This window comes from Naegleria gruberi, assembly GCF_000004985.1.
Source record: "Naegleria gruberi genomic scaffold NAEGRscaffold_14, whole genome shotgun sequence".
In the NCBI taxonomy this organism is placed as follows: domain Eukaryota; phylum Heterolobosea; class Eutetramitea; order Acrasida; family Naegleriidae; genus Naegleria; species Naegleria gruberi.
The window spans coordinates 703,170-730,712 of record NW_003163313.1 but is presented as its reverse complement, the minus strand read 5'-3'; the positions used below and the strand labels follow the sequence as shown (position 1 = coordinate 730,712).

General features: G+C 34.5%; 13 protein-coding genes and 1 non-coding gene across 14 annotated transcripts; 9 read left to right on the top strand and 5 right to left on the bottom strand.

Moving 5' to 3' along the window:
* Positions 1–1,349: 1,349 nt before the first annotated feature.
* On the top strand, positions 1,350–3,056 carry NAEGRDRAFT_47787 (uncharacterized protein; the record flags this gene model as incomplete). Its single annotated transcript, XM_002679364.1, has 1 exon — positions 1,350–3,056. The coding sequence occupies one exon, from the start codon at positions 1,350–1,352 to the stop codon at positions 3,054–3,056; it is 1,707 nt and encodes a 568-aa protein (XP_002679410.1).
* A 7-nt stretch (positions 3,057–3,063) lies between these two features.
* NAEGRDRAFT_65597 (alpha-tubulin) lies at positions 3,064–4,404 on the bottom strand (the record flags this gene model as incomplete). Its single annotated transcript, XM_002679241.1, has 1 exon — positions 3,064–4,404. One exon carries the CDS (start codon positions 4,402–4,404, stop codon positions 3,064–3,066), a length of 1,341 nt encoding a protein of 446 aa, XP_002679287.1.
* A 248-nt stretch (positions 4,405–4,652) lies between these two features.
* Positions 4,653–5,861, bottom strand: NAEGRDRAFT_47786 (uncharacterized protein; the record flags this gene model as incomplete). Its single annotated transcript, XM_002679240.1, has 1 exon — positions 4,653–5,861. One exon carries the CDS (start codon positions 5,859–5,861, stop codon positions 4,653–4,655), a length of 1,209 nt encoding a protein of 402 aa, XP_002679286.1.
* Positions 5,862–6,066: 205 nt separating this feature from the next.
* NAEGRDRAFT_t207 lies at positions 6,067–6,137 on the top strand. The gene has a single exon. It is a non-coding gene; the product is annotated as a tRNA-Asp (tRNA).
* A 98-nt stretch (positions 6,138–6,235) lies between these two features.
* Positions 6,236–6,964, top strand: NAEGRDRAFT_65595 (uncharacterized protein; the record flags this gene model as incomplete). The annotated part of the gene is made up of 1 exon (XM_002679363.1): positions 6,236–6,964. The coding sequence occupies one exon, from the start codon at positions 6,236–6,238 to the stop codon at positions 6,962–6,964; it is 729 nt and encodes a 242-aa protein (XP_002679409.1).
* Positions 6,965–7,618: 654 nt separating this feature from the next.
* NAEGRDRAFT_32234 (uncharacterized protein) lies at positions 7,619–8,008 on the top strand (the record flags this gene model as incomplete). Its single annotated transcript, XM_002679362.1, has 1 exon — positions 7,619–8,008. One exon carries the CDS (start codon positions 7,619–7,621, stop codon positions 8,006–8,008), a length of 390 nt encoding a protein of 129 aa, XP_002679408.1.
* A 486-nt stretch (positions 8,009–8,494) lies between these two features.
* On the top strand, positions 8,495–9,493 carry NAEGRDRAFT_65593 (uncharacterized protein; the record flags this gene model as incomplete). Its single annotated transcript, XM_002679361.1, has 1 exon — positions 8,495–9,493. One exon carries the CDS (start codon positions 8,495–8,497, stop codon positions 9,491–9,493), a length of 999 nt encoding a protein of 332 aa, XP_002679407.1.
* Positions 9,494–9,785: 292 nt separating this feature from the next.
* Positions 9,786–10,922, top strand: NAEGRDRAFT_44432 (uncharacterized protein; the record flags this gene model as incomplete). The annotated part of the gene is made up of 1 exon (XM_002679360.1): positions 9,786–10,922. The coding sequence occupies one exon, from the start codon at positions 9,786–9,788 to the stop codon at positions 10,920–10,922; it is 1,137 nt and encodes a 378-aa protein (XP_002679406.1).
* A 347-nt stretch (positions 10,923–11,269) lies between these two features.
* Positions 11,270–11,647, bottom strand: NAEGRDRAFT_47784 (uncharacterized protein; the record flags this gene model as incomplete). The annotated part of the gene is made up of 1 exon (XM_002679239.1): positions 11,270–11,647. One exon carries the CDS (start codon positions 11,645–11,647, stop codon positions 11,270–11,272), a length of 378 nt encoding a protein of 125 aa, XP_002679285.1.
* A 183-nt stretch (positions 11,648–11,830) lies between these two features.
* Positions 11,831–13,096, bottom strand: NAEGRDRAFT_47783 (uncharacterized protein; the record flags this gene model as incomplete). Its single annotated transcript, XM_002679238.1, has 1 exon — positions 11,831–13,096. One exon carries the CDS (start codon positions 13,094–13,096, stop codon positions 11,831–11,833), a length of 1,266 nt encoding a protein of 421 aa, XP_002679284.1.
* Positions 13,097–13,603: 507 nt separating this feature from the next.
* NAEGRDRAFT_65589 (uncharacterized protein) lies at positions 13,604–14,653 on the top strand (the record flags this gene model as incomplete). The annotated part of the gene is made up of 1 exon (XM_002679359.1): positions 13,604–14,653. The coding sequence occupies one exon, from the start codon at positions 13,604–13,606 to the stop codon at positions 14,651–14,653; it is 1,050 nt and encodes a 349-aa protein (XP_002679405.1).
* A 676-nt stretch (positions 14,654–15,329) lies between these two features.
* NAEGRDRAFT_47781 (uncharacterized protein) lies at positions 15,330–15,965 on the top strand (the record flags this gene model as incomplete). The annotated part of the gene is made up of 1 exon (XM_002679358.1): positions 15,330–15,965. The coding sequence occupies one exon, from the start codon at positions 15,330–15,332 to the stop codon at positions 15,963–15,965; it is 636 nt and encodes a 211-aa protein (XP_002679404.1).
* Positions 15,966–17,083: 1,118 nt separating this feature from the next.
* On the bottom strand, positions 17,084–18,709 carry NAEGRDRAFT_65587 (uncharacterized protein; the record flags this gene model as incomplete). The annotated part of the gene is made up of 1 exon (XM_002679237.1): positions 17,084–18,709. The coding sequence occupies one exon, from the start codon at positions 18,707–18,709 to the stop codon at positions 17,084–17,086; it is 1,626 nt and encodes a 541-aa protein (XP_002679283.1).
* Positions 18,710–18,902: 193 nt separating this feature from the next.
* On the top strand, positions 18,903–27,498 carry NAEGRDRAFT_65586 (uncharacterized protein; the record flags this gene model as incomplete). Its single annotated transcript, XM_002679357.1, has 7 exons — positions 18,903–19,116; positions 19,285–19,685; positions 19,738–19,741; positions 19,921–20,621; positions 21,331–22,088; positions 22,134–23,910; positions 24,445–27,498. 7 exons carry the CDS (start codon positions 18,903–18,905, stop codon positions 27,496–27,498), a joined length of 6,909 nt encoding a protein of 2,302 aa, XP_002679403.1.
* Positions 27,499–27,543: the final 45 nt, after the last annotated feature.

Genomic DNA, 27,543 nt, shown 5'->3' with positions numbered 1-27,543 from the left:
GTTGTGATTCTTTTTTTTTGAGAATTTCAAGGTAAGGAAATCCGCTCTTTTAATAGGATTTCAACTAGAAAAAAACGAGAGAACGTAAACAGGACGCATAAATGGATGGGTTATTTCGCCTCCTCAAATACACCCTCAAAGACTTGATTCTTAAGGAGTATTGCTAAGAAACACCAAAGGCTATTAATAATTCACTCTTTTCTTCCATTGGAAAATTGTAAAGAATAAAAAAATGATTAGGGGAGAATTTAAAAAGGCGATAAGATGATAATGTTGAAGTATGAAATTAAATAAGGTTTTTTAAAGTATTTACTATTTAATATCACTCAAAAGGAAAACACACTCAATAATGATCCATGGATTCGATTTTTAATCCTTATTGACCATCGGAATATTCAAGAAGTTTGGTTTGAATCATTTCTTCATCCTTATTCTTGCTCGACTTGTAATATTCATTCTCCTTCAGAGCACCAACAAGTCCATTGCAAGCAACACAACATCCAATACAACACAAACTGAATGGTAGAAGAACGAATTGAGTAATGATGAAAGGCTCCAATTTGGCCAACATTTTAGGAGCACTCATGTTGCAACTCTTAGAGTAGAGAAGAACTGTGATGGCAATGTTAAGACCTAACATGGCCTTATAGCACAGGACGACGAAACAAGTGGAAAGTCTCGAGAAGAAATAGCTCATAATGACCAAAGCTTTGGAATCTTTCTTATAGGAGAAGAGAGCTGATGAGAGGAGAGCTAGGATGACTAGAACACACTGAACAACTAGAATGATATTGAAGGAGAGAAGTAGATTGAGGATTGTACTTCCCTGACAGAGGAGGGAATCTTTATCGACCTTGGTAGTACTGAACTCGGACCAAACCAAAACTATTAGAATGGATTTAATTTAATTGGAGGAGAGCAAATACTTACATCCCCAAGTTGCCATTCCTCCAGTATAGAGCATCATTGTGCTCATTGAGGCGACAGATCCTCTATTGTTTTGATAATAGTAGATTTCATATCAGTAGATCAAAGAGAAAACTTACGTAATAGCAACACCATTCATTTTTTTGTATTTGAATTTGGATGTTTATTGAAAGATTTCATTTAGAATGAAGTTTGAGTTTTGAAATCTTTTGAAGTTTTCAGCATACAATATAACTCTATTTTGGGACCTTGATGTTTTATTGCATTATACTGTATTGACATTGGAAAATTGTAACATAAATACTACAGTTTAAAAATTTTAGTTTACAACGACATTTGACTTTAGAAAAACAAGAATGTACCATGTTTCCTTTTTAATCAACCTTTTTGAATCCTCGGCAAGTTAACACCATTCGAAAAAAATGTGTCCAAACGTGCTGAGGCCTACATGGCTTCGCCGAACAGATTCGAATAATATTTTGCTGGCAGATGCAGATCAGGACAACACCGCATTATCAACACCACTACTGGAATTGGACTTTGTTACTTACCAAAAACAAATTGTTGAATTTGTAACAAGTAAAAATATTGGAAACAAGAGTAAAAGAGCTCGGATTAAGAAGAAATTGTGTTCTTTATTTTCACAAGAAATTCACAATTCGGATATCAACTCAAGCTTGGACAAACTGATAGAAATTATGGCTGAACATTCTCAGGTTTCTCCTTACATTAAACAATTTGCCAATTTTCTAGATGGAGAAATATTCGATTTTGATAGGAATAGTGTGGAATTTGAAAGTATCGAATGTAAAACAGATATTTGGTCGGAAAAGTACGATTCATGCATTGAAATCACAGCGAACACTAAATATCTCCTCTGTATGAATTGTAAATTATATGACATTCAATTACACGATGTGAATTTTGAGTTTTCTAGCATTGTATTTAAAATTGATTATTGCAAACAGTCAGATATTGTTGATTTTCAAGTGGAGATGAAAGGGAAAATTTATTACGGAGCTGATAATGAATGTGGAGTGAGTGCAAAAGCAATTTGGACTTGCAAGAAATTTGTAATCTTTGTAAATCAGACAAGAGTTTACAACCTTTCGAGTGATAATCCCTTGAAAGACTTTAATGATTTCATGTCGAATTATTATGGAAAATTTAGAAATTCAAGCTTGGATTTATCCAAAATTGAAAAGTATTTTGGAAGAAAGGAAAAACAAGATTACTCTCTAAAATTTAATAATTATCTACAAATGGAGGATAATTGTCTGTATCATGGGACTGCTCAATTGGATTTCAGACCTGGTGGATTTTCCATCCAACTAAATCACTCTACCATTCAGTTGCAACATATTCAATACAATTATTTTACTGTAAAGAAGAAGAAACCATTCGTAACAGTAGAAATTGATAATATTTCTTACATTGATGCTTGTCAGATAATATATAGTGATGAAAAGAATAGTGCAACAAGCCTTTCTCTATCAGAATTCATATCTGGATACAATTGCTTGGCCAATAACTTGAGAGGATATCTAATCTATACCAAGGGAAGCTCTGCCAAATTAAGCTATAAGGGTGTGGGAAAGTGCTTTGGTTGGTGTCCACCTGGATTATTTACTTTCAAGAGAAACAAAGAAGGAGCATACAAGTCAATATTCAAGCCATCAAAGAATGAAAGTGGAGAAAGAAAATTCCCATTAATGTTTGGATTTGGAGATTTTAAGTTTCACAGAAATCAAATCTGTTCCACAGAGACCACCCACCAATTGAAACACTTGCTACTGAACTATTTTATCACAAATGAGAGAAAGATTCCAATCCTTAATTTTGATAACATGACCAACAATGGAATGTCTGAATATGTTGTAACACCTTCTCATAATAAGGAAAATCAAAATGGATTATTTTATGGCAAGATCACCTTTAACAGTAACAGTAGAAAATTGATTTGTGATTTTATGATTAATGGAAGTTTGAACATTGCCACAATTGACTTTTTGGATTTTGGAAAGATATGGATGAGACCAAAATGTGGATCATTTGATTTCTTTAACAGATTATACTTTATGAGTGCTAATGAGAACTGCTTATCAGATATTGAAATAATTGTACAGTAAGAGAAATTTATTGTGAAATCAACTCTCCATAGGTGGCAACCTTTTCTTCGAGTATAGATCTTCCATATCTAAAATATTCATCTTCTATGCCCTCTCCAACATACCAATGAACAAATGCTCTCTTTTCATACATTTTATCAAAGTTTACCATAATTTGATTCAATTTTTTGGTGATGGCAGTTGTGTTGGTTGTTACTGCAAGCATCTTTTCACTTGGCACAACCCCAAGAACTGAATCATCCAAAAGAGTTGTTGGAGCTTTGGAGATGTGGCAACTGAAAGTATTTGGAATCCAAGAAGGGCCCATAGAAATACCCTCCATCTTTTTGACAGCACTCAAACATTCAAAGTTATCTCCCATAGTTACATTTCCTCTATAACTTAACAGTGAGCTCAGCATTTTTCCTTCCAAGATGTTGTAAGAAATCAAAGTGTTGGAAGGACTAAATGCAAGTTTGCCCCTCTCTGCCATACTCAACTCGTTCTGAGCAGAACCAAATGGTACAAATGAAGGGGTAAGTAATTCAAAGTTTGGAATTGGAACAAGTGTCTGATTTACATCTCCAAATGAAACAGGCATTGCACAATTAGATCCAATTCTACAACTGGAAAAGCTTGTGGAAATGTGGTGTGCAATAATTTGATTAATATCAGCTAATTTCGGATCATTAATTCCCAAATGATTTCCACAAACATTGTACAAGGCCTCATTATCATAAAAAGTTGCTGTGCATCCCTTTTCACACATTGGTTCCATAGCCCAACAAAAATTATATGGTTCCACAACTGTATCATACAATTTTGGAGATGGTGCAACAGTATTCAAATGAATTGGAACCTTTGCAAAGTCTATACTCATTCTATCAAGCAATAATGTTCCTGATCCAGAGCCTGTTCCTCCTCCCAACGAGTTCACAACATTAATTCCCTGCAAACTATCACACTTCTCACTCAATATTCTAATCCTCTCCAAGACTGTATCCATATTCTCCTTTCCAATCGTGTAGCATCCTCTCACAAAATTATTGGCAGCATCTTCCTTACCTCCAATCATATTGTCTGAGGACATTAAGTTACCAAATCTCTTCCTCGATTCGTGCACTCTTGATGAGTCGTTATCGAAAAAGATAGCCAATGGAACATATTGTTGCTTTTCTGTATGACTCGTTTCATAGAACAAACTCTCTGCTGATGAAAAGGCAGCTGATGATTCCATCATGGAGGTTGTATTATTGGTATGATGATCTGCAGCACGTTGTATACCGTGTTCCTTACAATATAACTCCCACAACTGATCGCCTATTTGACATCCGGCCCCTCCGACATGAATTGTTATTATTTCCTTCATATTGATTGATAACAATAATAATGATAATTGCTATCTGTTCCCGACAGAGTTTGTTATTAAGGTTTTTTTTTGATGATTAAAAAAATAATATTTTTTTCTGGTTCATTACGATGAAATAAAATTTCAGAGATTGAGTTTTGATGAACTTTTTAAATCTCTCTCTCAAAAAGATCATCTTCATGCAAGTGAAGTACATTAACTGATTTAAAGATGGGAATTTATTAAGGTAAGAGTGTTAGAATCTGGGTTTATTGTTTGTTTTCGTTCATGTATTTTAGAAGAATTGCTTGACAGGTGGATCCCAATTTCTTCTTGATTGATTTTTGAATGTTGACTGGAAGGGATGATAGGGTAGCTCCTTCTTCTCCCAATTCTTGTTGATCTTTATCATAATCCTCAATGGCATCGTTCACAAAATTCTTCAAAACAAGTGAAAGATTTTCTCTAGTAATATTTCCAACTTTGGAAACGACATTATCAAGACGATTATTATTCAAATATCGCTCAATTTCATTCCACACATTAGAAATCATTTCTTGTTCGTCTTGATCCACAGATTTTTCCTGTTTCTTCATTCGTTTAGATTTATCTTTGGCAGGATTGACTTCAGTAAATTTTGAATTCTTCTTCTTAATAATTGCCCTCGATCCGACAAATACAGTACCATTAGCAGGTTTAATCACCACTCCTTCACAAATATTTTCCTTTTCCTTAAATAAAATATCATTTTCTGTCAAAATGTCAGAATAAAAAGTTTGTGGAATTATCGTGTTAATTTCCACATCAAAATCCAAACATTCCTTCAATGAACCTCTAAAAAGTGGTTTAGCTCTAACTCTAAATCCTGCTTCTTCAAGAATTGGATCTGCCTCATCGAAAAGTAACCAAGTATCTTGGTCGCCAAATGTCACTGCCACATCAAATACGTAAAAATCATAATGTGGACAATAGTAAACACCTTTTTGAATGTGTGCTTTACGAATACCATTCGAATCTTGATCATTTTTCAATTTTGGAAAGTATCCACCAAATAATTCACCAAATATGTGAATTTTTGTAATTTCACTTTCAGTTTCCATAGTCTTTCGTTTGAATTTTTCTGCATTTTGAGAAATAATTTCGAATAATTTAACACAACTCTTGTAATATCTTTCGTAAACTTCTTTTTGAGCTTCCACAAAGAAATTACTTAATATGGTAAGAACATTGGTACGATTTGCTTTCAATACTTCAACTTTATCTTGTGATCCTTCTTTAGGAACAACAATAAAGCTGAAATTGCTACCATGCACTTTCTCCAAGCAAACCCATTCCAATTTCTTATCCGAATCTTCAGTTTCCTTTTCCAATAACTTTGAAACGAAACTCTCCTGATGATGATTTTCAATCTTGCTGTATGCCTTGAACGTTAGTTGTGGATCCATTTTTTTGGTTGTGTTTCCATCAACTTTGTCCATTTGTGATTCATATTTGAAAAAAAAGATGCATTTTCGAAAATGCACATCTGAAACAAATAGAGAAGTTTCCACATTTAATTGAATTTCCAGCCAAGTTCATGGAGCTTTTAAAAACATAAATACCTTTGAATAAATACAAATTAGCCAGAATTGAGTGAGATTTGTTATTAAGGTGAATTAAGGTGAGATTTCGTAAGGTATGTAATCGGGCGTGGTATAGTGGTAGCATTCCAGACTGTCACTCTGGCGACCCGGGTTCAATTCCCGGCGTTCGAGTTAAGATTTTATATTATTGAGATAATCACAAAAATTTTGAACTTTTAATGCAAGTGAAATATTGTTCCAAGTTCCCAATTTAAAACTTACAAAAAAAAATGACTGATGAAAATCCACCACTCATCATTGATAATGGTTCCTCTCAAATGAAAGCTGGTTTTTCTGGTGATTATGCTCCACGAGCAGTCTTTCCCACAGTAACTTCACATCGAAAAGTAGCACCCTTCCTCCTTTCAATGGGCTCTATCGAAACTTACGTTGGAGATTATGCATTGTGTAGGAGGGGTATTAATGTTTACAAATATCCAATTGATCGTGGATTAATTTCAGATTGGTATCATATGGAAAAGATATGGCATCATACATTTTACAATGAGTTAAGAGTTGCTCCTGAGGAGCATGAAGTATTACTGATGGAAATGCCACTAAATTCAAAGGATGTGAAAGTGAAAATGACACAAATCATGTTTGAAAGTTTTAAGGTGAGAGGTTTGTGTTTGGCAAATCAATGTGCCATGTCAATATTTGCAAATGGTAGAATGACAGGTGTAGTATTGGAATCAGGTGATGGCGTCACTAATTCAGTACCTGTTTATGAAGGATATGCCCTGTCACATGCCACCAAAAGATTGGAATTAGGAGGCAAAGACCTGACAGATTATTTGAAGAAAATGTTAATGGAACGAGGATATAATTTCAGCACGATGGGTGAAACTGAACTAGTCAGGGATATGAAGGAAAAAACTGGTTATGTTGCCAGTAATTTTTTGGCAGAAACAGCGAAAGAAAGTTTATATGAATTGCCTAGACCGAGGGAGGTGAGCTAAAAAATGTTACATCACGGTAATTTCGCGCCAACCAATAACCGCTGAAAGTTGTCTGTTCTGACCGTTAAATATTCAACAAAAAAAAACAACAAACAACAATTACTCATCATGATTTCATCATCACCCTGCTAAATAGGTATATTGGTTGGTATTCCCACCTTCAGCATGCTACCTTGAGAAGCCACCATGAGGAGAGTTCTCCCTTTGCTTCCTTCCTCACCAGCCATTACTACATTCACCTCACCAAAACATCATCTAGATAAGTGCCTGCCCATTTACTTGAAATTGTTGGTACATTAAAGCGAAGGTTCATGTACAAGAACCCAGAAGTACTTGTTTCTAGAAGAACAAGTGGTAATTGATACTTTGAACACACTGTCTCACTCTTGGTCCAATAAACCTTCGGCTCGACTTTAACAAATTGTTTTTTGAGTGACTTCTTAATTTTTTTTTAAAATATTTGTCAATCCTTCTCACCTCCCACGGTCTAGAATTGCCAGATGGAAATGTAATTTCACTTGGGAATGAAAGATTCAAAACTACTGAGATATTATTTCAACCAAATCTTATTGGAATGGAGGTTTACAAGAATAAAATGCAAAGAAATGCTTTGAATTCAAAGAAAAACAATAAGAAAAAAAAACAACAAACATAATGCAATTATTCGTCAAGACACTCATTGGTAGAACAATCACTTTGGAAGTTGAATCTAATGATTCAATTGAAAATGTGAAAAGAAAAGTTCAAGAAAAGGAAGGAATTTCACCAGATCAACAAAGACTCATCTTTGCTGGAAAACAAGTAAAAACCTTAACTGGAAAGACAATTACAATTGAAATGGAATCGAGTGATACTGTTGAGAATATGAAACAAAAGATATTTGATAAAGAAGGTATTCCTTCAGATCAACAACGATTGATTTATGCAGGAAAACAATTGGAAGATGGCAGAACCATTAATGATTACAATCTTCAAAAGGACTCAACTGTGCATTTAGTATTGAGATTGAGAGGAGGCAACCCTTGGGCTGCTTTCAGCTATTAAACTGAAAAGAACAGAAACTTCACTCGATCAAAGCCAATTGGCCGAGAAAGATGTTGTGGTACTACTTTAATTAAATGCCCAAATATCAAATGTTAATACTTTGAACAGGGAGTAAAATTCTCCTCAAAAAGACTACATGAACAACTTTAAAGATTCATGTGTCTTAAAACTTAATTAAAAAGACTACAGCACCACAGGTTCCCAAGTTGTCTCCAACCTCAGTACTGATGTGGCTCGACGATGCTTAACTTCTCAAATCGGACGGGATGAGGTGCTTTCATCGTGATATGGCCGTAGCCATTCATTACCTTAATACAATGAATATAAAGAATATTGAAAATCTCCGAAAGCAAAATTTATTCATGTTATATATTAAACAAGGCTGGACCTATATTGTAAAGAATACTAAAAACTCTCAAATTCCAGTGTTTCTTGCACAGTTTGGTTACAAAGATTGAAACTGTTGTAAAAATAAATTAAAAAAAAATGTCGCAACAACCTTCTCCGAATCTTCTTCACCAATTATTGCAGGAAGAGGACACACGCTCTCTAAATGTTTCCCTGCTCGATTTTGATCAATTAAAATCCGATCATGTTTTATTTGATCAATTAAAAAACAAGATGAGAAATTATCAGAAAACAATTCCGTTTGCAATGAAGTTTAATGAAATTAAAAAAATTGATTCAAACAAGAATCATGGTCTTCGCTTTCCATCCGATGTAAAGATTTCTCACACCCATAACTTTGTTTGTGTGGCTGATGATGCGAATAAGGAAATTAAATTTTTTGATTTGACTAGTTTAGAATATTTGACAGCATTTCCAATTGTTGGCAGATGTATGAGTTTAGTGATTGAAGAAAATTTTAATAATGACGCCATTTACTTTAGATGCTCAAATGGTTTAGGGAAATATAGAGTTAAGGATTTATTGAAATTGGGAAATGAAGCTGAATGTATTTGGAGTATTGAGACTAATCATCAATATGGAATGGCCATCAGAGAAATTGGAAATCGGAAACAATTATTCAGATTTAACAATATGAGCAAAGAGATGGATGTCATAGATACCACAGATGGCAAAATTATTGCCCAGCTCAAACTTGAAAATCTCAGTAGAATAGTGGATGTTAAATTTCTTAGACCAAATAGGATGATTGTTTCAGATCTTGCTGTTAATGCCTGCTTTATTTATGATGAGATTAATCCAAATGAATGGAAATTAATTCGAACAATTAACCAAGTGGATAATATTCCCTGTAGTCAACCATTAGGATTTGCAATTGATAGAACTGGCAAGAAATTCTTCCTTTCAGATTATGATAATAAGAGAATTTTAGTGTTTGATTTGGATGGAAATTTAATACATTCACACATACAAGATTCTACATCTACACTAAGCCCATTTGGAATGGATTTTGATGAGAAAAGTGGATTATTGTTCATTGCTGATCAACAGGCCTTTTCCATTAGAATATTTGAATAAAAACTGAAATATAGATGAAATCATTTGGGGAATGGTAAGCATTCTTACCTATTGATCTTCAACAAGGGATGTTCACAACAATCTTTGAATTATTTTGAATTACTATCGAACAAAGAACAATCCAACTCCATATCATTTCAATATTTTCTAAATTTAGGAACCAGCAAAAATTCAAAAGTTCTTTTTTCATTTACTTGACGGATATGACTGATAGCTCTGATATGAAGACTTGAGTCAACTTCAAATTGTCAAATGTTGTCCAGATGAACAAACTTTAAAAAAAACAAATCAAATGTCTTTCTATGAAGACGTTCAAACTCTCGTTGTTGACAACGGTTCTGGTATGTGTAAAGCTGGTTTTGCTGGTGATGATGCTCCAAGAGCTGTCTTTCCCTCAATTGTTGCTAGACCAAAGCAAAAGTCAATCATGATTGGAATGTTTGGTAAGGATGCCTATGTTGGTGATGAAGCTCAATACAAGTGTGGTGTCTTGACTTTAAGGTATCCAATTGAGCACGGTATTGTTACTAATTGGGATGATATGGAAAAGATCTGGCATCACACCTTCTACAATGAATTATGTGTTGCTCCTGAGGAACATCCAGTCTTGTTGACTGAAGCTCCTTTTAATCCAAAGCCAAATAGAGAAAAGATGAGTCAAATCATGTTTGAAACCTTCTCAGTTCCGGCCATGTATGTTTCCATTCAAGCTGTCTTGTCATTGTATGCTTCTGGTAGAAGTACTGGTATAGTTTTGGATTCTGGTGATGGTGTTTCACACACTGTTCCAATTTATGAAGGTTATGCCTTGCCACATGCCATTTTGAGATTGGATTTGGCTGGTCGTGACTTGACTGATTGTTTGATGAATATTTTGATGGAAAGAGGTTACTCATTCAATACTACTGCTGAAAGAGAAGTTGTCAGAGGTATTAAGGAAAAGCTCTGTTATATTGCTTTAGATTTCGAAGCTGAAATGAAAGTTGCTGCTGAATCATCCTCCGTGGAAAAGTTATACGAATTACCAGATGGTAATGTGATAACAATTGGTAACGAACGATTCAGATGTCCAGAAGTTTTATTCCAACCTAATTTGGTTGAAAAAATGGAGGCTGCTGGTGTTCATGAAATGGCATTCAACTCAATTGGTAAATGTGACATTGACATTAGAAAGGAATTGTATGGAAATGTTGTCTTGTCAGGTGGTAATACCATGTTCGAAGGTATTGCTGAAAGAATGACCAAGGAATTGACTGCTTTGGCACCAGCCTCAATGAAGATAAAGGTTGTCGCCCCACCTGAAAGAAAGTATTCAGTTTGGATTGGAGGTAGTATCCTCGCGAGTCTTGCAACCTTTCAGCAGATGTGGATATCGAAAGAGGAATATGAGGAGGCTGGTCCAGGTTTTGTTCATAGAAAGTGTTTCTAAATTGGCTGTTGAGCTCTGTAAATCAGCAATTCCAATGAGTGTTGAAAAAGTTGAATTTCCTTTTTTTTGGTGCTGTGAATCATCTATTTATCGAAATTAATGTGTGATAAAAAGACTACAGCACCACAGGTTCCCAAGTTGTCTCCAACCTCAGTACTGATGTGGCTCGACGATGCTTAACTTCTCAAATCGGACGGGATGAGGTGCATTCATCGTGATATGGCCGTAGCCATTCATTACCTTAACACAATAAATATAAAGAATATTGAAAATCTTTGAAAGCAAATTTTATTCACATTAAACTCGGGCTATATTTATTGAAACTCTTGTTTCACTCGTTATCGAAATTACAAATCTTCATCTCCAAATTGTGGAGGTTTGTGATGATCTGGATTAATATTTCCAAATGAAGACGATGAAGAACTTTCACCTCTATTTCCACTTACAGAACCTCCAAATGGCCCAATGATAGGATAAACTGGATCAAATCTAGAACCAGGTAACATCTGAGGTTTCATACCTCCTCCCATTGAAGAAGCAGAAGGAATATTCGAGCCATTGAAAATTGGATTATTTGGTCCAACGAGATTGCCACCAAATCCAATACTCATTGAGGAAGGAGCATTTCCTTGTAAAGGTTGAAACCCAGGCAATGGATTCAAATCTTGCTCTCCTACTCTTCTATTGTTATTCATCATGCTTTTATTAAAGTTATTATTATTCATGTTGTGTTATTTTCTTTGTTGAATTCATTGATTGGCTCCAGATTTTTTTGCTATTTAAAGATTTTGAAAAAGGAAATAAGTTCTTTGGTTGTTTCAAGTATTTCAAAAATAACTTCTTCAAGACAAGAGCAAATTATTTAAATAGTATCTGGCTTTAGAATACTGTTATATTATTTAATTCATTTAGCTTGAATATGCATCAATTAATTGTAAAGCATCCTTGCAACCATATTCTGTTAACTTTCCATGAAGTGTAAATGCTTCATATTCCACATCCAAATCTTCTCCATTCAAACTCTTTGGTGGCTGGCAAGGGAGAAGAAGCAAACATCTCAGCTTTTCCTTATCATTATCTAAATTCTTCAGAGCTTGTGGAAGTATCATATTCAAAATCTCAAACATTTTCTCATGTTTATGTTTCACCAAACAAATAAACACAGAGTTTCCTTCACTATCGAATGAACAAACATCCAAATCACTTCTCCAGTTTAGAAGCATTTCAACAGCCTCTGCATAACCTTCCTCACAAGCAACATGAATACAATCTCCAACATTCACTTGAGCTCCCTTCTCCAAAAAGTATTGCAACCAAGCAATCGTCTCCTCAAATCTGATACAATACGATAGGGTTGATTTCAATCTAATATCCACAGCATTAATATTAGCTCCATGATCAACCAAATATTGAATAATCTCTTCACATTCTCTTTGCATGGCAATCAACAAGGGAGTTGAACCAGTTAAATCCACAGATTCCACATTAATCATATTATTGGCATGACCTGATGAATTATCACTTCCCAACATGTGTAAAACCCTCAACAAGTTCAAATATTGATCATAAACACAACATTCCCTAAACTTTTGATTCAAACCTTCGGAAATTTCCTTCACCAACACCAGTTGTTCTTCTTGACTCAACTTTTCCGAGTCTTCCACTCGATCATTACATTGTTGTATGAGAGTACCAATCTTTTCCAAGGCTAAAATTCTTTCTAAATAACCACAGGATGAATTCTTCATCTTTTCATCCTTATCATCATCTTGATCATCATCATCGTCATCATTAAGGAATTGACAAATTAAATTAGCTGAATCCTCAAAGGTAGCATACATCATACAATAGTGAATAGGAGTAAATCCATATAAATTCGGTTGAAAGAGGGCTTCCTTAAATTCATGATCGGAGAGTTGAAGTTCATCACTTGGAGTGGAAAAGATGGACAACACCTCGAATGATTCATACATAACCCTGCCTGTATATCGATAGACGAGATGAAGAATTGTATCGTTGTGATGTGAGGGAATTCTCTTGTAAAATTCAAGGGTTGGATAAGAGTCGTGAATTTGTTTAAGGGTTTGATGATCGTCGGATTCGAGGGCCTCAATCAGACGGGAAATGTCCTCTGCTGAGGCACAACAGGTTGATTCTTGGAGTGATTTTAACATTTTTTTTTTAATTTTATTACATTCAATTATTTGTTATTGTAACTATTAAATTAATTGTAATCAGAATATTAACCTTACCAAATAACAAATTTAAAACTGGAGAAGGCAATTTCCTAAACAATCGATTATGTCATTCAGAAAAGTGAAACATCAATTAAGATTGCACTTCAGCTCATTATTTTCTGAGGTTTAGTGTGGTTTCGTCAAAAATACAATCTTGGAAATCCTGATAGCCATTTACCATAATGCCTTCCTTATCAATATTTAAAAAAAATTTGCTTTTTCATCCAAAAAAGTTGCATTGATTCATTTTTGATCTTCATGTTTCTTTTTTGGAATTTTTAAAGTTTGCATCTTAATTAATATTATTTCCAAATCTCAAGAACAGGAGCTCAAACAGTGTAGTAGTAAAATACATCAACAAAAAAACCACACAAAGAGCATTTACTCGACAATACACACTAACTGTATCACTTTTTCTTGATCAAGAAACAGCTCCTTTACAATATGAACGATTTTAGTACGAAACTAGTCATGGAAATGATGAAACAATTACTTCAACAAAATTCAATGGACGAAATATGTGGCCCAATAACAAGTCTTCCTGTTATCCAACCTCCTCCACAACAATTCTTATTGCCGAATCAATTATCCTTTCCACAACCTTCCAATAACATTTCCAATAACTATTGTATTCAAACATCTTCCATGTTATCCCACCAAACATGCACGAGCTCATCTTCCAACATCTCTACAAACACTGATCAAAACTATTCGAAACCTTATTCGAGTCATTCCACTACATTAATTTCTCCACCTACAACAAACAATTTCTCCACTCCAATATTCAGTAATTCCAATTTTGAACAAATTTTGAACTGCATCGAATCGAATCGTTTAAAAAGTACCTTGAAATATATTTCCAATTCAGAAGATGCATTGAATAATCAGTTAATGATTGCTCAACTGGTTGATTTGATTGATCAGATTATCTATTTGAATTCTTTAAATTCGAATTTGAAACATGAGACTAAACCTGAAAATCATGAATCGAATATTCCTGTTAAGGAAGAATTTTGTAACACAGTTCATATGGCTGTTAAGGAGGGACATCACTCTGATTCCTCCCATTCTTCGTTGCTTTCGAATAAGATTTCAGACTCTAATAATGAGAGCACCAAGAAGAGAAAGAGAATTGACGAAGCGCCGACCACAACAGAACAATCCGCTACAATACAACAGAGTAATCACGAAGAAATCCATCAGAAACGAAAGATATCAAAACAAACTCTCTCAGAAAACCATTCAGATATACATTCTAATAGTTTAATAACTCCTTTAAAAACTAACAATAACAACAATAAGGAATTGCTACTGAATCAGTTTTGTAACTATACTGTGGACACCCTCAAGAAGAAACTAACTAACACGGAGAAACGAGGAAGAGGAAGACCAAGAAAACAACCAGACGAAACTTTACAATCTCAAAATCAATCATCGACAAATTCATTTTACATGAAAAGCGCTTTTCATCATGTACATTTTAATAAACAATAACTGTTTTGAGTGAATCTACACAAGTTCTATATTTGGTTATATTAAAGTATGTACAAACTTGACGAAATTATCTCATCACCAATATCATTGGCAATCATTCAATTCATAAACCAAGGAAGAAATCTCTAGCCAATCTTTTACATCATTGAAAGAGAAATTGGAAGGCTTTCAATACAACAAAATGAAAAGCTTTCAGGTTATATACATGTCGAAGAGTTGAACCAGTTGAAACTTCTCTTCTTATGTATTCCAACATGCAAGAAATAACCCTAATTCGAGTTCCATCGAGAGAATAACATCTAAAATCTTGTTATGGCTATTTTTCTGTCATTCGTTTGGAATCTTTCTTGTTAAGTAGATTTTATGAGTTTCGTGTTTAATTGATAAACAGCATTACTATCTTTTAAACAGAAATCCGATTATCATTTTCTGCTCAGCATGACCAATTTCTATTTGCTCCATCATTATCTGAGAACTTCATGATATCTCTCCTCAACCACGTTTATTTTCTCAATACATCCATCAAAATACAAAGGAAGATCTCTCACTTTGTGTCTTCCCACGTGCATTAACAACCAACATCAGTATTTCCATTTTCATCGAATTATCAACTTTCGAAAGTTACTTTTACAATAATGAGCAAAGATGTTATGATGAAAACATTCTCAGTTCAAGTATGACCATTCAACAAGCAAATAAATTGTCATTAAATCAAATGCAATCAAGCTCAACAGATTCCACATTCACTTCGTTGGACAGCTCAACTCTCCAACAGCTCATAGAAAATCTTCCTCCCCATACAATTGAAATACTACAGCAGTTTGTTTTGATGAAATACTTTCCAAACAGTTCAACTGCTTTCAATGATGGTTTCCAAATGTTGAATGCACAAGAGCAATTATCTACTCCTTGGTCATTACCAGATCATCACTATTTTGAAACTACTGAACGACAACAGCAGACTAATTATTTCTTAACCGACTCAACAGAAACTAACGAAAATAATAACGAAATTCCTGATTACCCAATTGGGTTAACTTGTACATTAACACCAGAAATTAATAAGCAATCGGTTGGAACTTCTCCTGCCATGATATCATCCTCTGATGACAGCAGTTGCTGTGGAAGTGTCAACAACTCGAAAATCTCTAAACAATTCAAGACAAGAAAGCAAAACGCCAACCAGATGAACTCAATGCTCTTCACCATGACTACCACAACTTTCTGTAATGATACAGTCGATATGATGAGGGACAAATGTCGTTTGGTTGGGAAGAGAGGAGTTGGTAGACCAAGAAAAAACTTTAAGTGAAATAAAGTTTCGAATAGGTTCGGCATCGCTAAACTCTCATCGAATGTTATTCTCGTAATATCCATCAAGAGAAGAAATTATAATGTGAGTTTTTTAATATTATTATGTGTACAACTGAGAGATGTGAAAAACTATTAGCAAGGTGGAAAAAGTAAAACTAATTGTCAGTTTTACAAAAGTAGTAGAATATATGGAATGATAACATGTAAAATAAATAATAATAGTAATAGTAATATTAAAGAAGTAACATAGGTAATCTTGCAATAATGTGAGTACACATTAACAACGTGCTCTCCTTCTTCTTCAACTATTATTATTATAATAAAATTACATGATCATACAACAACCTCCATCCTTTGGAGGATTCAGATATGGATTGGTTGGATCAGAGGTAACCAACATATCCTTAACTTTGTGTTCATTAGTATATTCAATCAGGGTTTTACAAGCCTCAGAAATGGGTATAGCCTTTCGACAGGAATCCAAATCTTGTTGAAGTCTCTGATTTTCAGCTAATAATTGCTGCAGGACAAAGTCATTCATACGGTTGGCCATTTTTTCTTGTTGTTATTGGAGCAAATAGAAAGGAAAGGAGAAATTGTAAATTTTGGCGGTAAATAAAAGGAGGTTCCAAAGTTTTGTTTTCTTTATAGTGTGAAGAAGCTAATCAACAGGAACAAATAGAATCTTCGATAGGTTTTTTATCTAGAGAAAGTTAGGTTTTCACTCTGTGTGTGTTTGGTTCACGTGAGGTGAATTTTTTTTAAAAATGTTTTAACGAAATTATTGATGGGCGTTGACAGGAGACGGTTAGGTGACAGGATGAAGTATGCGAGTTGATATGTTTGGGAGCAGTTTACCGAAGAGGATTTTTTTGTCAGGATACAGCTGCTTTGTGAGGTTTCCAAACTGTTCACTCGAGGCCATTTACAAGAGACTGTTCACAAAGTGGAAAGGTTGAGTGAACCAGGACACATGTTATTATGAAATTATTGAGGTTGATGTGAATTCAAAAAATAAATGTGTAAGTAATGGCAAGTAGTTTTATTAGAATATTGCTCACAAGTGTAGTTGTTTGCTCTCAAAATTCTCAAAAGGTGAAGGGATAACACTTTTGATTATTGCACACCAAATTTGATTGGGTTGAGTTGAATTGAGTTGGATGAGTCTTGAATTTGAATAGAGATAAGGTCGTCATTGTCAGAATCTTGGATAACTTTCATATTAGGGGAAGAATTAAAAGTAAATTGGCCTTTTGGAGTGAAATTGTTACCCATTACAACAACTCTTTGAACACCGTTCAGGTTCTTGGTTTGCATCAAGTGCAATGAATTTGTTGTGGATGTCAATTCAGTTTCTATGGTCCATTTAGCACCTGATAGCTTCTTCTCTTTTTCAGATAATAAATCATGGAGGTTGTTCAAAGTAATTTGAATATCCATAGATCTTGGATTCAACTGAATATCCCTACCATTTCTTTCAATATGAGATGGTGCCTCAGTCATCATGGTTCTAATCTTGAGTGATGGTCTATTACTGGAAGATGAGAGAGGAATTTCAACATCAACGTGAGGAACCTTAAATGCTTGCTCATTATTGACTACAACGGAGTGGCCATAATTCCAGTGAATATTTGCATCTGAAAGTGGAATTTCCTTGACAGTTTCACCTTCACTTGACATAAGCTTGAGCTTGTTAAATTTGAGATATTGAGCATAGTTTTCATTTTCTTCATTTTCTTCAAGGAGGGAAAGAAGTCTTCTACGAAGTGACCCTCTCTTGGATTGTTGAGATGTTTGAGAGCTGTCATCCGTATCATTGCTCAGTGTAGAGTTAAGCCATTGAGTTAAATTTCTTAAGGTACTATTGATAATCTCAGTAATGTTCTCTCCACTAATTATTCTTCCGATTATATCTGTAATATTAATATCCTTTGATGCAGTAGAATTACTGATACCAATATTTTGGAGAGTTTCATTAATCAAGGTAGTATTGACGTTAGTTACAGATGGTGTAGATGAAACATTGCCTTGACCGACAGATTGAGTAACGTTTGGTGTCAAGTCCATGTGAGTATCGCCAGAAATTGAAGAGTTATCTTGAGAGACAGGATTAGTTTGAGCAGTGGATTGGGAAGAACTACTGGATCCTTGTTGAGAGCTTTGTGAAGTGGAAGTGGAACTTGCGGTACTATTTTGATTACCAGATTGAGGAGTAGTAGCTTGGGATGAACTGCCTGTACCTTGACTTCCTGCTTGTGAAGTGCTTTGTGCTTGAGGATTGTCTTGCTTCTCGACAGTTTGAGTTTGATTAGATGATTGAGAAGATTGTTGACTTGCTGCTTGTGAAGAAGCATTGGATTGTTGCTGTTGCTGTTGGGAGGCTGAAACAGTACCATTTGCTTGTTCTTGCTGCATTTGACTGGTGGATGATTGAGGTTGAGGTTGTGTTGTTTGTGAAGAAGATTGACTGCCAGATTGTTGACTTTGAGATCCGCTCTGACTAGCTTGTTGACTGGATGATTGATTGGTGCTGGTTGGAGCTTGACGAACAAGCTTAACTCCAATCAATGGAAAATGCTCGGCATTATTGAACATGAATTCAATTGTATCTTCATTGCTGTTGGTTGATTCCAAAACAAGAGAATCTTTGGATAATTGCTTGGTTTTGATAGTATGTTCACAACTTGTCAATGCAACTAAACATGCAAGTACTGCAAATAAAGCTATGAGAATTAATTTCATTTTGTTTTGTTGTTATCCAGAGAATCTAAAAATTGCTATCCTTAAATATGGTTGGATACTGTTGTTCAAATAGAATTAGTTACATTAAAGTTAAGTTCCTTTTAGAATTACTAACAATGTTCTCTTGCATTTCCAAAAAGAGAATTTCCAAATTTGTCGATTAAACTTATAAGCCAAATCGACAAAAAATAGAATGATTGGAAGTGTTGATACTTTAAAGAATCAAGAAGAGTGTTCATCGGATGCAACTCTCGGAACACCAAGTGTGCAGACAGAAATCACTCCGAATAAAGAGGAAAATGCAGTAAAACCAAATAATAAAGGATTGAGGAGGTGGAAAAGTCTGTGGAATATTCCTAGACTTAAAAATCCAAAGGTAGTCAAGGAAACTGATCAATTTGAAAATAGTATGTTCTTTGAGAATAATAACTAAATGGAAATGCAAGGTTCTCCAATTAGTACAAGTCCAAAAATTGTTTCCAAGCCGAGTGAACTCAAACATGTGGAGAAGATTTTTCATTCACTGTACAAAATTAGCACTATAACACTGATATTCTTTTTGATTTCATATATAGTTACAATGTCTGTTAGTGCTGCTAATGTAGTGTCGAATAGTGGATTTTATACAAGTGGATCACCAGTTACAATATTTTGGATTTCTATTGTAATGCTATTTTACATTGGATTATTAATTATTGATTCATATTTCATACCAATTATGGGCTGTATGATGGGATTTAGTATTAAAAGGAAAAAGATTTTTGTTACTAATTATACAAATTACATGTATCTATCATGGGATACTTCTATTCTGATGTTAATTATCAAATTATTAATTACCATTGTAACAATGCTATTGCTTTCCATTATTTGGATTTCATATACTGTAAAGGAGAGTAGAGATAGATTGACTGGTTGGTTTGCATTCTCTGGATTAATTCCAATGATTGCATATATTCTAGTGATTGTATATCAAGTAAGTAATGTAATCTTTGATTTGTTAACAAAATATTACCAGTTTGTTAAAGGAAGGTATGTCAAGGAATACTATGAGGAAAAATTTGGAAAGCATAAGCACAAAAAGACACAAAATTGCCATGAAATCTATCTGTTTTTGTATTCTAAAAGATCAACCATAATGAAATACTTCATGAAAGCAGCCCATATTTCAGTGTTAATATTTACAACTCTACTAATTGTGGTACTAATAGGTTGTGTTATTCAGGCTGTATCTATCTTGGCAGGAATTCAAAGCATGCCAGGTCAAACAGTTCAGGTGCCCTTATATTCCAAAGACACACAGACAATTAACCTTCATCTATATTGTGAGGGAGATTCTGAAAGTGAAGATGCAGTGCTTCTCGATTCAGATATTGGAGTTGCATCACCATATGCTTATATGAAGAGTTTAATCACTCTGTTGGCAAAGAAGGGAATGAGAGCTTGTGTGATTGAGAGAGCAGGATATGGATTCAGCGATTCGGGACCATTTCCAAGAGATTTGAGCAATACAACAATGAATGAAATGATTGCACTTGTGAAAGAGGCATCTTTCAAAACACCATTCATTTTGATTTCACATTCAAGTGCCTCATTCACAGCCAGAACAGTCATGGAATATCACAGAAAACTCTTGAGGGGTGTTATCTTGTTGCATCCATCTCATGAAAAGCAAGAAGAATCATTACTGAGAACATTTGTCAAGAATGAAACAGTAGAGGAACACTACAATACTGAAGTAAGCCATGTGAATACCATTAGAATGCTGGTTCCTATTGGAATATTTCGAGTTTTTGGATTATTGGAGGAAAATGAAAAGGATAATTGGTATGATAGATATTATATGAATGGTGTGAAAAAGTACTTCTATCCATCTTTCACTAATTCAACATTATTGAAAATTTACGATAGTGTTCTCAATAGCAACAAATTTACGAACACTGTTTGGAGTGAGTTGAAATCCATCCCATTCAATAATAAGCAGATCATCCATAATAGAGAAAATCCACAAACAATGTCCAATTCAACAAAACCACTCCCTCTAATCATCCTCACATCAAGCTATCTTCTCAATGGAAATTGTAGCCAAAATTTCTTTCCAGAAGGTTCATCAATTTGCCAAGATTTCCTCCAAAAACAATTCCAAAGATCTTTCATCATCCAACTCCTCCATCAAGATCTCTTCAATTTTTACAAAAATCAACCCAAGCTCTACTCCGTCTCCTGGAAACACATCCCCTCGGATTATGATATTGCTTTACATCATCCCGAACTAATACTTCCTTTTCTTCAAGATTTTTGAAAAACTCAAAGGGCAGTCATAGATATTGAAGGGGCGTTTCCTCTTCTTATATTTTTTGTTGTTGATTTTTCGTTCTCAGCACAACACAGCTTGCAAGAAGGCTTTGAAATGAAATTTTTCGTTCACAATTCTTCAATGCCTTAACCGCATCAGTTTGTGGCTGATCACAGTTCGTTTTCCTCTCACCACCAAATAAATCCACTCAAAAAAACCAGCCATTCACCAATATCATAGATGATATGAGCCATTATTGTTTGGCAAGCATCATCAAGAATAGCATTTCCATCATTAAAGCATAAAATTATAGCTGAATTATTAGTGTGTTGTTGTATTCAACAAGTCTACTACTACATCTTTGAAAATGTTCAATTCAATTTCAACACCTTCCTCTTCTTCATCTTCATCATCAGAAGGACAACAACAGACTAGAAGGCATTCCTCCTCTCCGTTACCTCAGCATCATCATCATGATGAAGGAATAACCAATATCACTCAACATCATGACTCTATGATCATGATGGAAACCACACTTCCTCCACAAATTATTATCAATACACACAGTAGTAATAGTAATAGCAATAGTAGTAATTCTACACCAAGTGGTGATAGTGAGTCTTGCAATAGGAGTGATGGTGTTTCTTTTACTCCAACATCTGAGAAGGGGTGTCATGATACGCACATTACATGCAATTTAAATAATAATCAAAAGAATACATCCAATACATCCTTACCTGAAGGCCTTTCACCAATTTCTCTTGGATTGAGCGACACTGTCGTACGTGTGCCAAATAATTCTCATCCTTTAGAGGATAATGCAATAATTACAGCAAAAGAGTTGTTGAGAGTTAAAATAGGAGGTGAAACACATTCACCACTATCGGATATTGTCGAACATGGAGAAGGAAGAAATGAAATGCAAAAACATCATAAATTCCCCTTTGATCATGGCTTTCACAGTACTAACAGCATTGACTTGGATGGATGTTCAACTCGTACCATTGTAAAAAAACCAAAAAAGAAAACCCTCTTCTCTGTTTTTCAAAATACTACGGAACAAGCAGATGAAGAACCAGTTGTGTAGGTTTTATTTTGCATGATTTTATAACATTTTCATATTAATAGATATACTTTCTTTGATTTGGAAAAGCCAACAAAGAAGAAGACTAAAAAGACCAAGAAGGGAATAATTGGAGCAATTTACAAAGTTGCAATTCTAACAATATTATTTTGTGCATTATCCTCCATAGTAGTGTTTGGAATTTCAATGGATAATAGTAATTCTGATCAAATAGGATATTTTACTGCAGGTTCTCCTACTACTGTTGTGTGGACAAGTGCATTTCAAATGGTTTTTTCATTAACATTCATTTTTGATCTATTCGGACCTTTATTTTTATTGAGATGGTATAAGAGGATTGTATCTTTTATTGAAAAGAAAGGACTTATTAAGGATAATTTAACTCGTCAAATTAATATTGACGGATATAGCATGGCTCTCTTTGCGAGAATATTTTGGGGAGTACTTATTTTCATCTCTAGTTTGATTAATTGGGTTTGTTATGGACTTTATAGTGAGAATAGAGAGAGACTTTCTGGTTGGCTTTGCCTGTTTTTTGTCATCTCTCCAATTTCATATCTTGTAATTGCATATCATCAATTCAAGAAATTTAGAAAATCAAATACAATAATATTCGATTTGAAGGAAGAAAAATGGTATGGAGAAGAAAGCTTTTTCAGAACCAGAATTTGTTGTCGAGTTACAACAGTCATCAAGCTTCTAGTCTATACATTTATGGCTTTAGTTTGTGCCTTATTCATCATGTTTACAGTCCAATCAGTTTCGATAACACAGGATGAATATAAAGTCCCTGGAACCATGTACAGCATTAAACCCTCGAGTGCTCAAACACTGAATATGCACATGTATTGTGAAGGAGATTCTGAAAGTGAAGATGCAGTGCTTCTCGATTCAGATATTGGAGTTGCATCACCATATGCTTATATGAAGAGTTTAATCACTCTGTTGGCAAAGAAGGGAATGAGAGCTTGTGTGATTGAGAGAGCAGGATATGGATTCAGCGATTCGGGACCATTTCCAAGAGATTTGAGCAATACAACAATGAATGAAATGATTGCACTTGTGAAAGAGGCATCTTTCAAAACACCATTCATTTTGATTTCACATTCAAGTGCCTCATTCACAGCCAGAACAGTCATGGAATATCACAGAAAACTCTTGAGGGGTGTTATCTTGTTGCATCCATCTCATGAAAAGCAAGACACATATCATCTTGGTAGTGTGTATAATTTAACTGATACTCAAATAAGCAATATGTTAGAAGAGAAAGCCTATATGGCCAATACCATTAGATTCGTAACACCTATTGGATTTACTAGATATTTCTCAAATTATTTCTATCAAAAACTCCCTTCCACCTTAGGAACAATCCATGAACGATATTACTTGAATGGCTGGAAGACGTATTTTTCATCTTTCCCAAATTCAACAGCTGTTCAACTTTTACTGAAATACAACCAACATACAACAAATATCAACAAGTTCAATAATGCTGTTTGGGGTGAGCTTGATGACATGAAAAATACGACAGGCAATATTATAAATATTAGAGCAAAGAGACAGCAATTCCATTCTTCAAATTCAACAATTATTCCAGTCAGTATACTCACATCAAAGAAATTACTTTATGGATCTTGCGAGGACAATTACCTTTCTTTTGGAACAGCTCTATGCAATGATTTTCTTATTTATCAACAAGAACGTGCAAACGCCTTTTTATCAATGCACCAAGATTTAGCTACCTACTACAATTCCACCAAAATGGCATGGAAGATAATTGATGCAGATTTTGATATGGCTCTTACCAGTCCAAATCTAATTGTAGAAGAAACACTCAATCTGATGCATAGATAACATAAATAAACCCTGTGGGATGAAACATATTTTCTGCCTTCTTCATCTCCAATAAAGTCGATTAAGGCTCTGTCACCTGTCTACTCTTATTTTGATTCCTGTTTCTCAAATGCAAACTCTTTAGTCACGCTGTATCAAACAGGAACAATAAAAAAAAAGTTCAGTACATTGGAACATCTTTAAAAACATCATCAACCTCGCAACCATGAGCATCACAACAATCTTGTTGAACACAATCCTTCTCTTGCTCCTCGTCTTTGATACTTTGCTAACAACATCCTATCAGCAGCAGAATCAACAACAAATAATCTTCAACGCACCAAATTTAATTTCCCTCCAAAAAATTAACCACAAAAACGAGCACTGTAATTTTCTTCATCATCATTGTTGCATCGGAGGACAACATGTAGCGAAAGGCAACGATCATCGTTAAATATTGGATTGATCGATGAAGAGAAGAATAATTTAATATTGATAAATAATGATAGTAATAATAACAAGAATAATAGAAAGCTGGTTCCGTTTGAAAATTTGGAAAGGGAGGAAACACCAGCTAAACCTTCGTATACTTGCTTTGGAAAGGGATATAACGTGCCAACTGTTTGCTCAGGGAATGGTGTATGTAGTTCGCAAGATGTGTGTGATTGTCAGAGTCCGTATGTTGGATTAAATTGTGATGTTAATCCTTCGACAACAATTAATAGATCATGGTTTAATTTGCAAGTGGATAGTTCTGTCTTATTGTTGAAACAAACAAACTTGGATGCATGGGTGGATGTGAGCAAATTGGCTCAGGACAAGTTTTCTGATTTAATATTTCGTTTTGGATTGTATAATAGTAGCGGATTGATTGCAGAGAGATTGGAATCGAATATTTCTACTTGGAGTGTTGGAGCTGCCACTTTTGAACTTGGTGATTACTTTGTGAATGCCACAGTATTTGAAACAAAGTATAATTATACGAAATTATTCAATGCAAAATTTGATTTTATGGTACTTGATTTGAATAGTTTGAGTGTTTCTGATTTGAAACATTTGTCAACTCGTAATTTGAAAGATATTACAGAAAATATGGGAAAGAAGAACAAGACTGAAATTAAGAATATTGTTAAAGAAGCATCAAATAGATCAATCAAATCTATATTCGAGGCAAAGGATGTTTCTACAATTTATTTGATTAGTTCTTATGAAAATAGGAATTCAACTGATGAAGAACTATCTCTCCTTGTAGGAGCCGGTGTTTCAAATCTGACTGCTACATTACTAGATGAAGTGAAAGCCAATATTTTCAATGAATCCTTCTTTGTAGAAGGTGTATTGAATGATTGCTTTAATATTTCCTCGAACTTGTTGTCAGTTCCAGTCATATCAGATTCCAACAGACATGAATCAAATATTCAAACCACACTTATGGAAGCTGTATCCACTCTCTCCCTGATAAGGTCTGATAGAAAATTGGTTAGGGTTGCTCTTGAATTATTTGAAGTAATAGTTACCAATCAAACAAGCTTCACCTCTGGAGTTTCTATATCCATACCAGACTCTGTAAAAAATATTGGAAATGATGTTTCATTTGGTGTTATTAATTATAATATTGGTGTATGGTTTTCAACTGAAAATAATACCAATCCAAACATTACTTCCATAAGTAACGTGATGAGTTTTAAAACATTCATTGGTGGAAACTATGTGCCTCTGAGCGGATTGCCAAATGCTCTCGAGTTTGTTTTCAACACACAAAATGTGGATACTATAAGCTTAGCAGGCTTCAATGAAAGTCTATACTCAAAGAACGTTAGTTGTAGATATTGGAACACTGTCACAAAGGTTTGGGACAATTACGGATGCAGTGCAGTTGTATTGGGAAATTATCAAGTACAATGTCGTTGTGACCATACTACTAGCTTCTCTGCCTTCCTGGAGTATATTCCTATTTCACAACTAGTTAGCCCTGATACTAATTTGAAAAAGATTTCAGCAATTGATAGTGGATTAATGATTGTCAAAATTGTAATATCATCCTTATTTTTGATTAGTATTTGTGCTGTAGTGGTTGGATTAATAATTTTCAGAAACAAGCAACCCGTAAAGAGTAGACAATTCTTCCCTTACATTGGCCTTGCAAGTTTATTCATTTGGTTGGCCTTTACAATTGCATCGAATGGCGCCAAATTGGGATCTAGTCCACCACAAGGTCCCTCAAGCAGTAGCCCTACTTCAATAGTTAACAATATCCAAGTGGTTGTCACATCCAGTTTAGTATCTATTTCTGTTTGCTGCTATCTGTTCGTGTGTCTCAGATACATGTTTTACAGATACTATTATGAGTGGATGACATTTGTTGATTCCAAGAACAAGGGAAGTATTGGAAGGAAATGGATCCATACGCTCAAGAGTAATGCCTTTCTATTTGGATTATTGGCTATTATTGGTGTTATTATTGCTCTTTACTTTGTATTGTTAGTCATTCTTAGAGCCACAGAGGTATTTGATGCCAGACAGTACTCATTAGCAGGGTCCATATCTCATTTCCTGATAATGATTTCACTCATGGCCTGTGTGATTACAGTTTTTGTTGTAGATTTGCGCTTGGATTTTAGATCTAAACAAATATCAGATGAAATGTGTGATATCAGTGATGAAATTACATCTATGGAGAATGAAACTACTGGTGGTACTGCCACTGAATCTTCAACAAAGAACCAAGTTCACAAATTGAAAAATTTATTTGGTAAAAATACAACTCCATCAAAGATATACCACTACTGGATTACAAACGACCGATTATTGTTTAGAGTAGACGCAGTTATCTATACTATTGGAATGCTATTTTTCATCGCCTCATATATTGTAGGATTTAGAAGTCTTGATTTTAGGTACAATACTGGGTTGACAGAGGTGCAGGTGTATCAATTATTGACTCTTGATTCCTTGAGCTATACATTTGAAATATTAATGACTTGTTGCTTTATTGGAGTTTATGGAGGTGTGGCAGTCGTTGCCTCTTTGTATTCAAAATATGCTACTAGCAAAATTAAGGTAATGGAAACAAGGATTAGAAATTCAAAGACAGAATTTGCAGAAATTTACTCTTTGATTGAGTCGCAACATTTAATGAAGATTTTCAAAGCATTTTGCAAGTCTGAGTTTTCATTGGAGAATCTATCCCTTTGGCTTAGAACATTCCAAGCTAAAAAATATCAAGAAATGTGGGTTAACAATTCTGAGGAGTCCATCAAAACTTGGCCAGACTTTAAAAAAGAAGTATTGGAGTGGAAATACTTGTACATTCAAAACGGAAGTCCAATGACTGTAAATATTTCTGCCAGAACTCGTGTTTCCTTCGAGCACTGGTGTACTCAAATTGAAGTTTTGGATTTTGATTCTATTGACAAGAACGAATTAAGTTCAATAATGGATAATTTGGAAATTGAATTAATTTACAATTTACTTGATACCTATAGCAGATTCCACATCTCAGAGCCATTCAAGATTATCAAGAACTGCACAGAAGGAAGAGAGACCTTTTCAGGAGGAATGTTCAAAGGTCTTTAAAGATCAAATTAATAAGATTTTATTTGTTGTTATTATTTACATTCT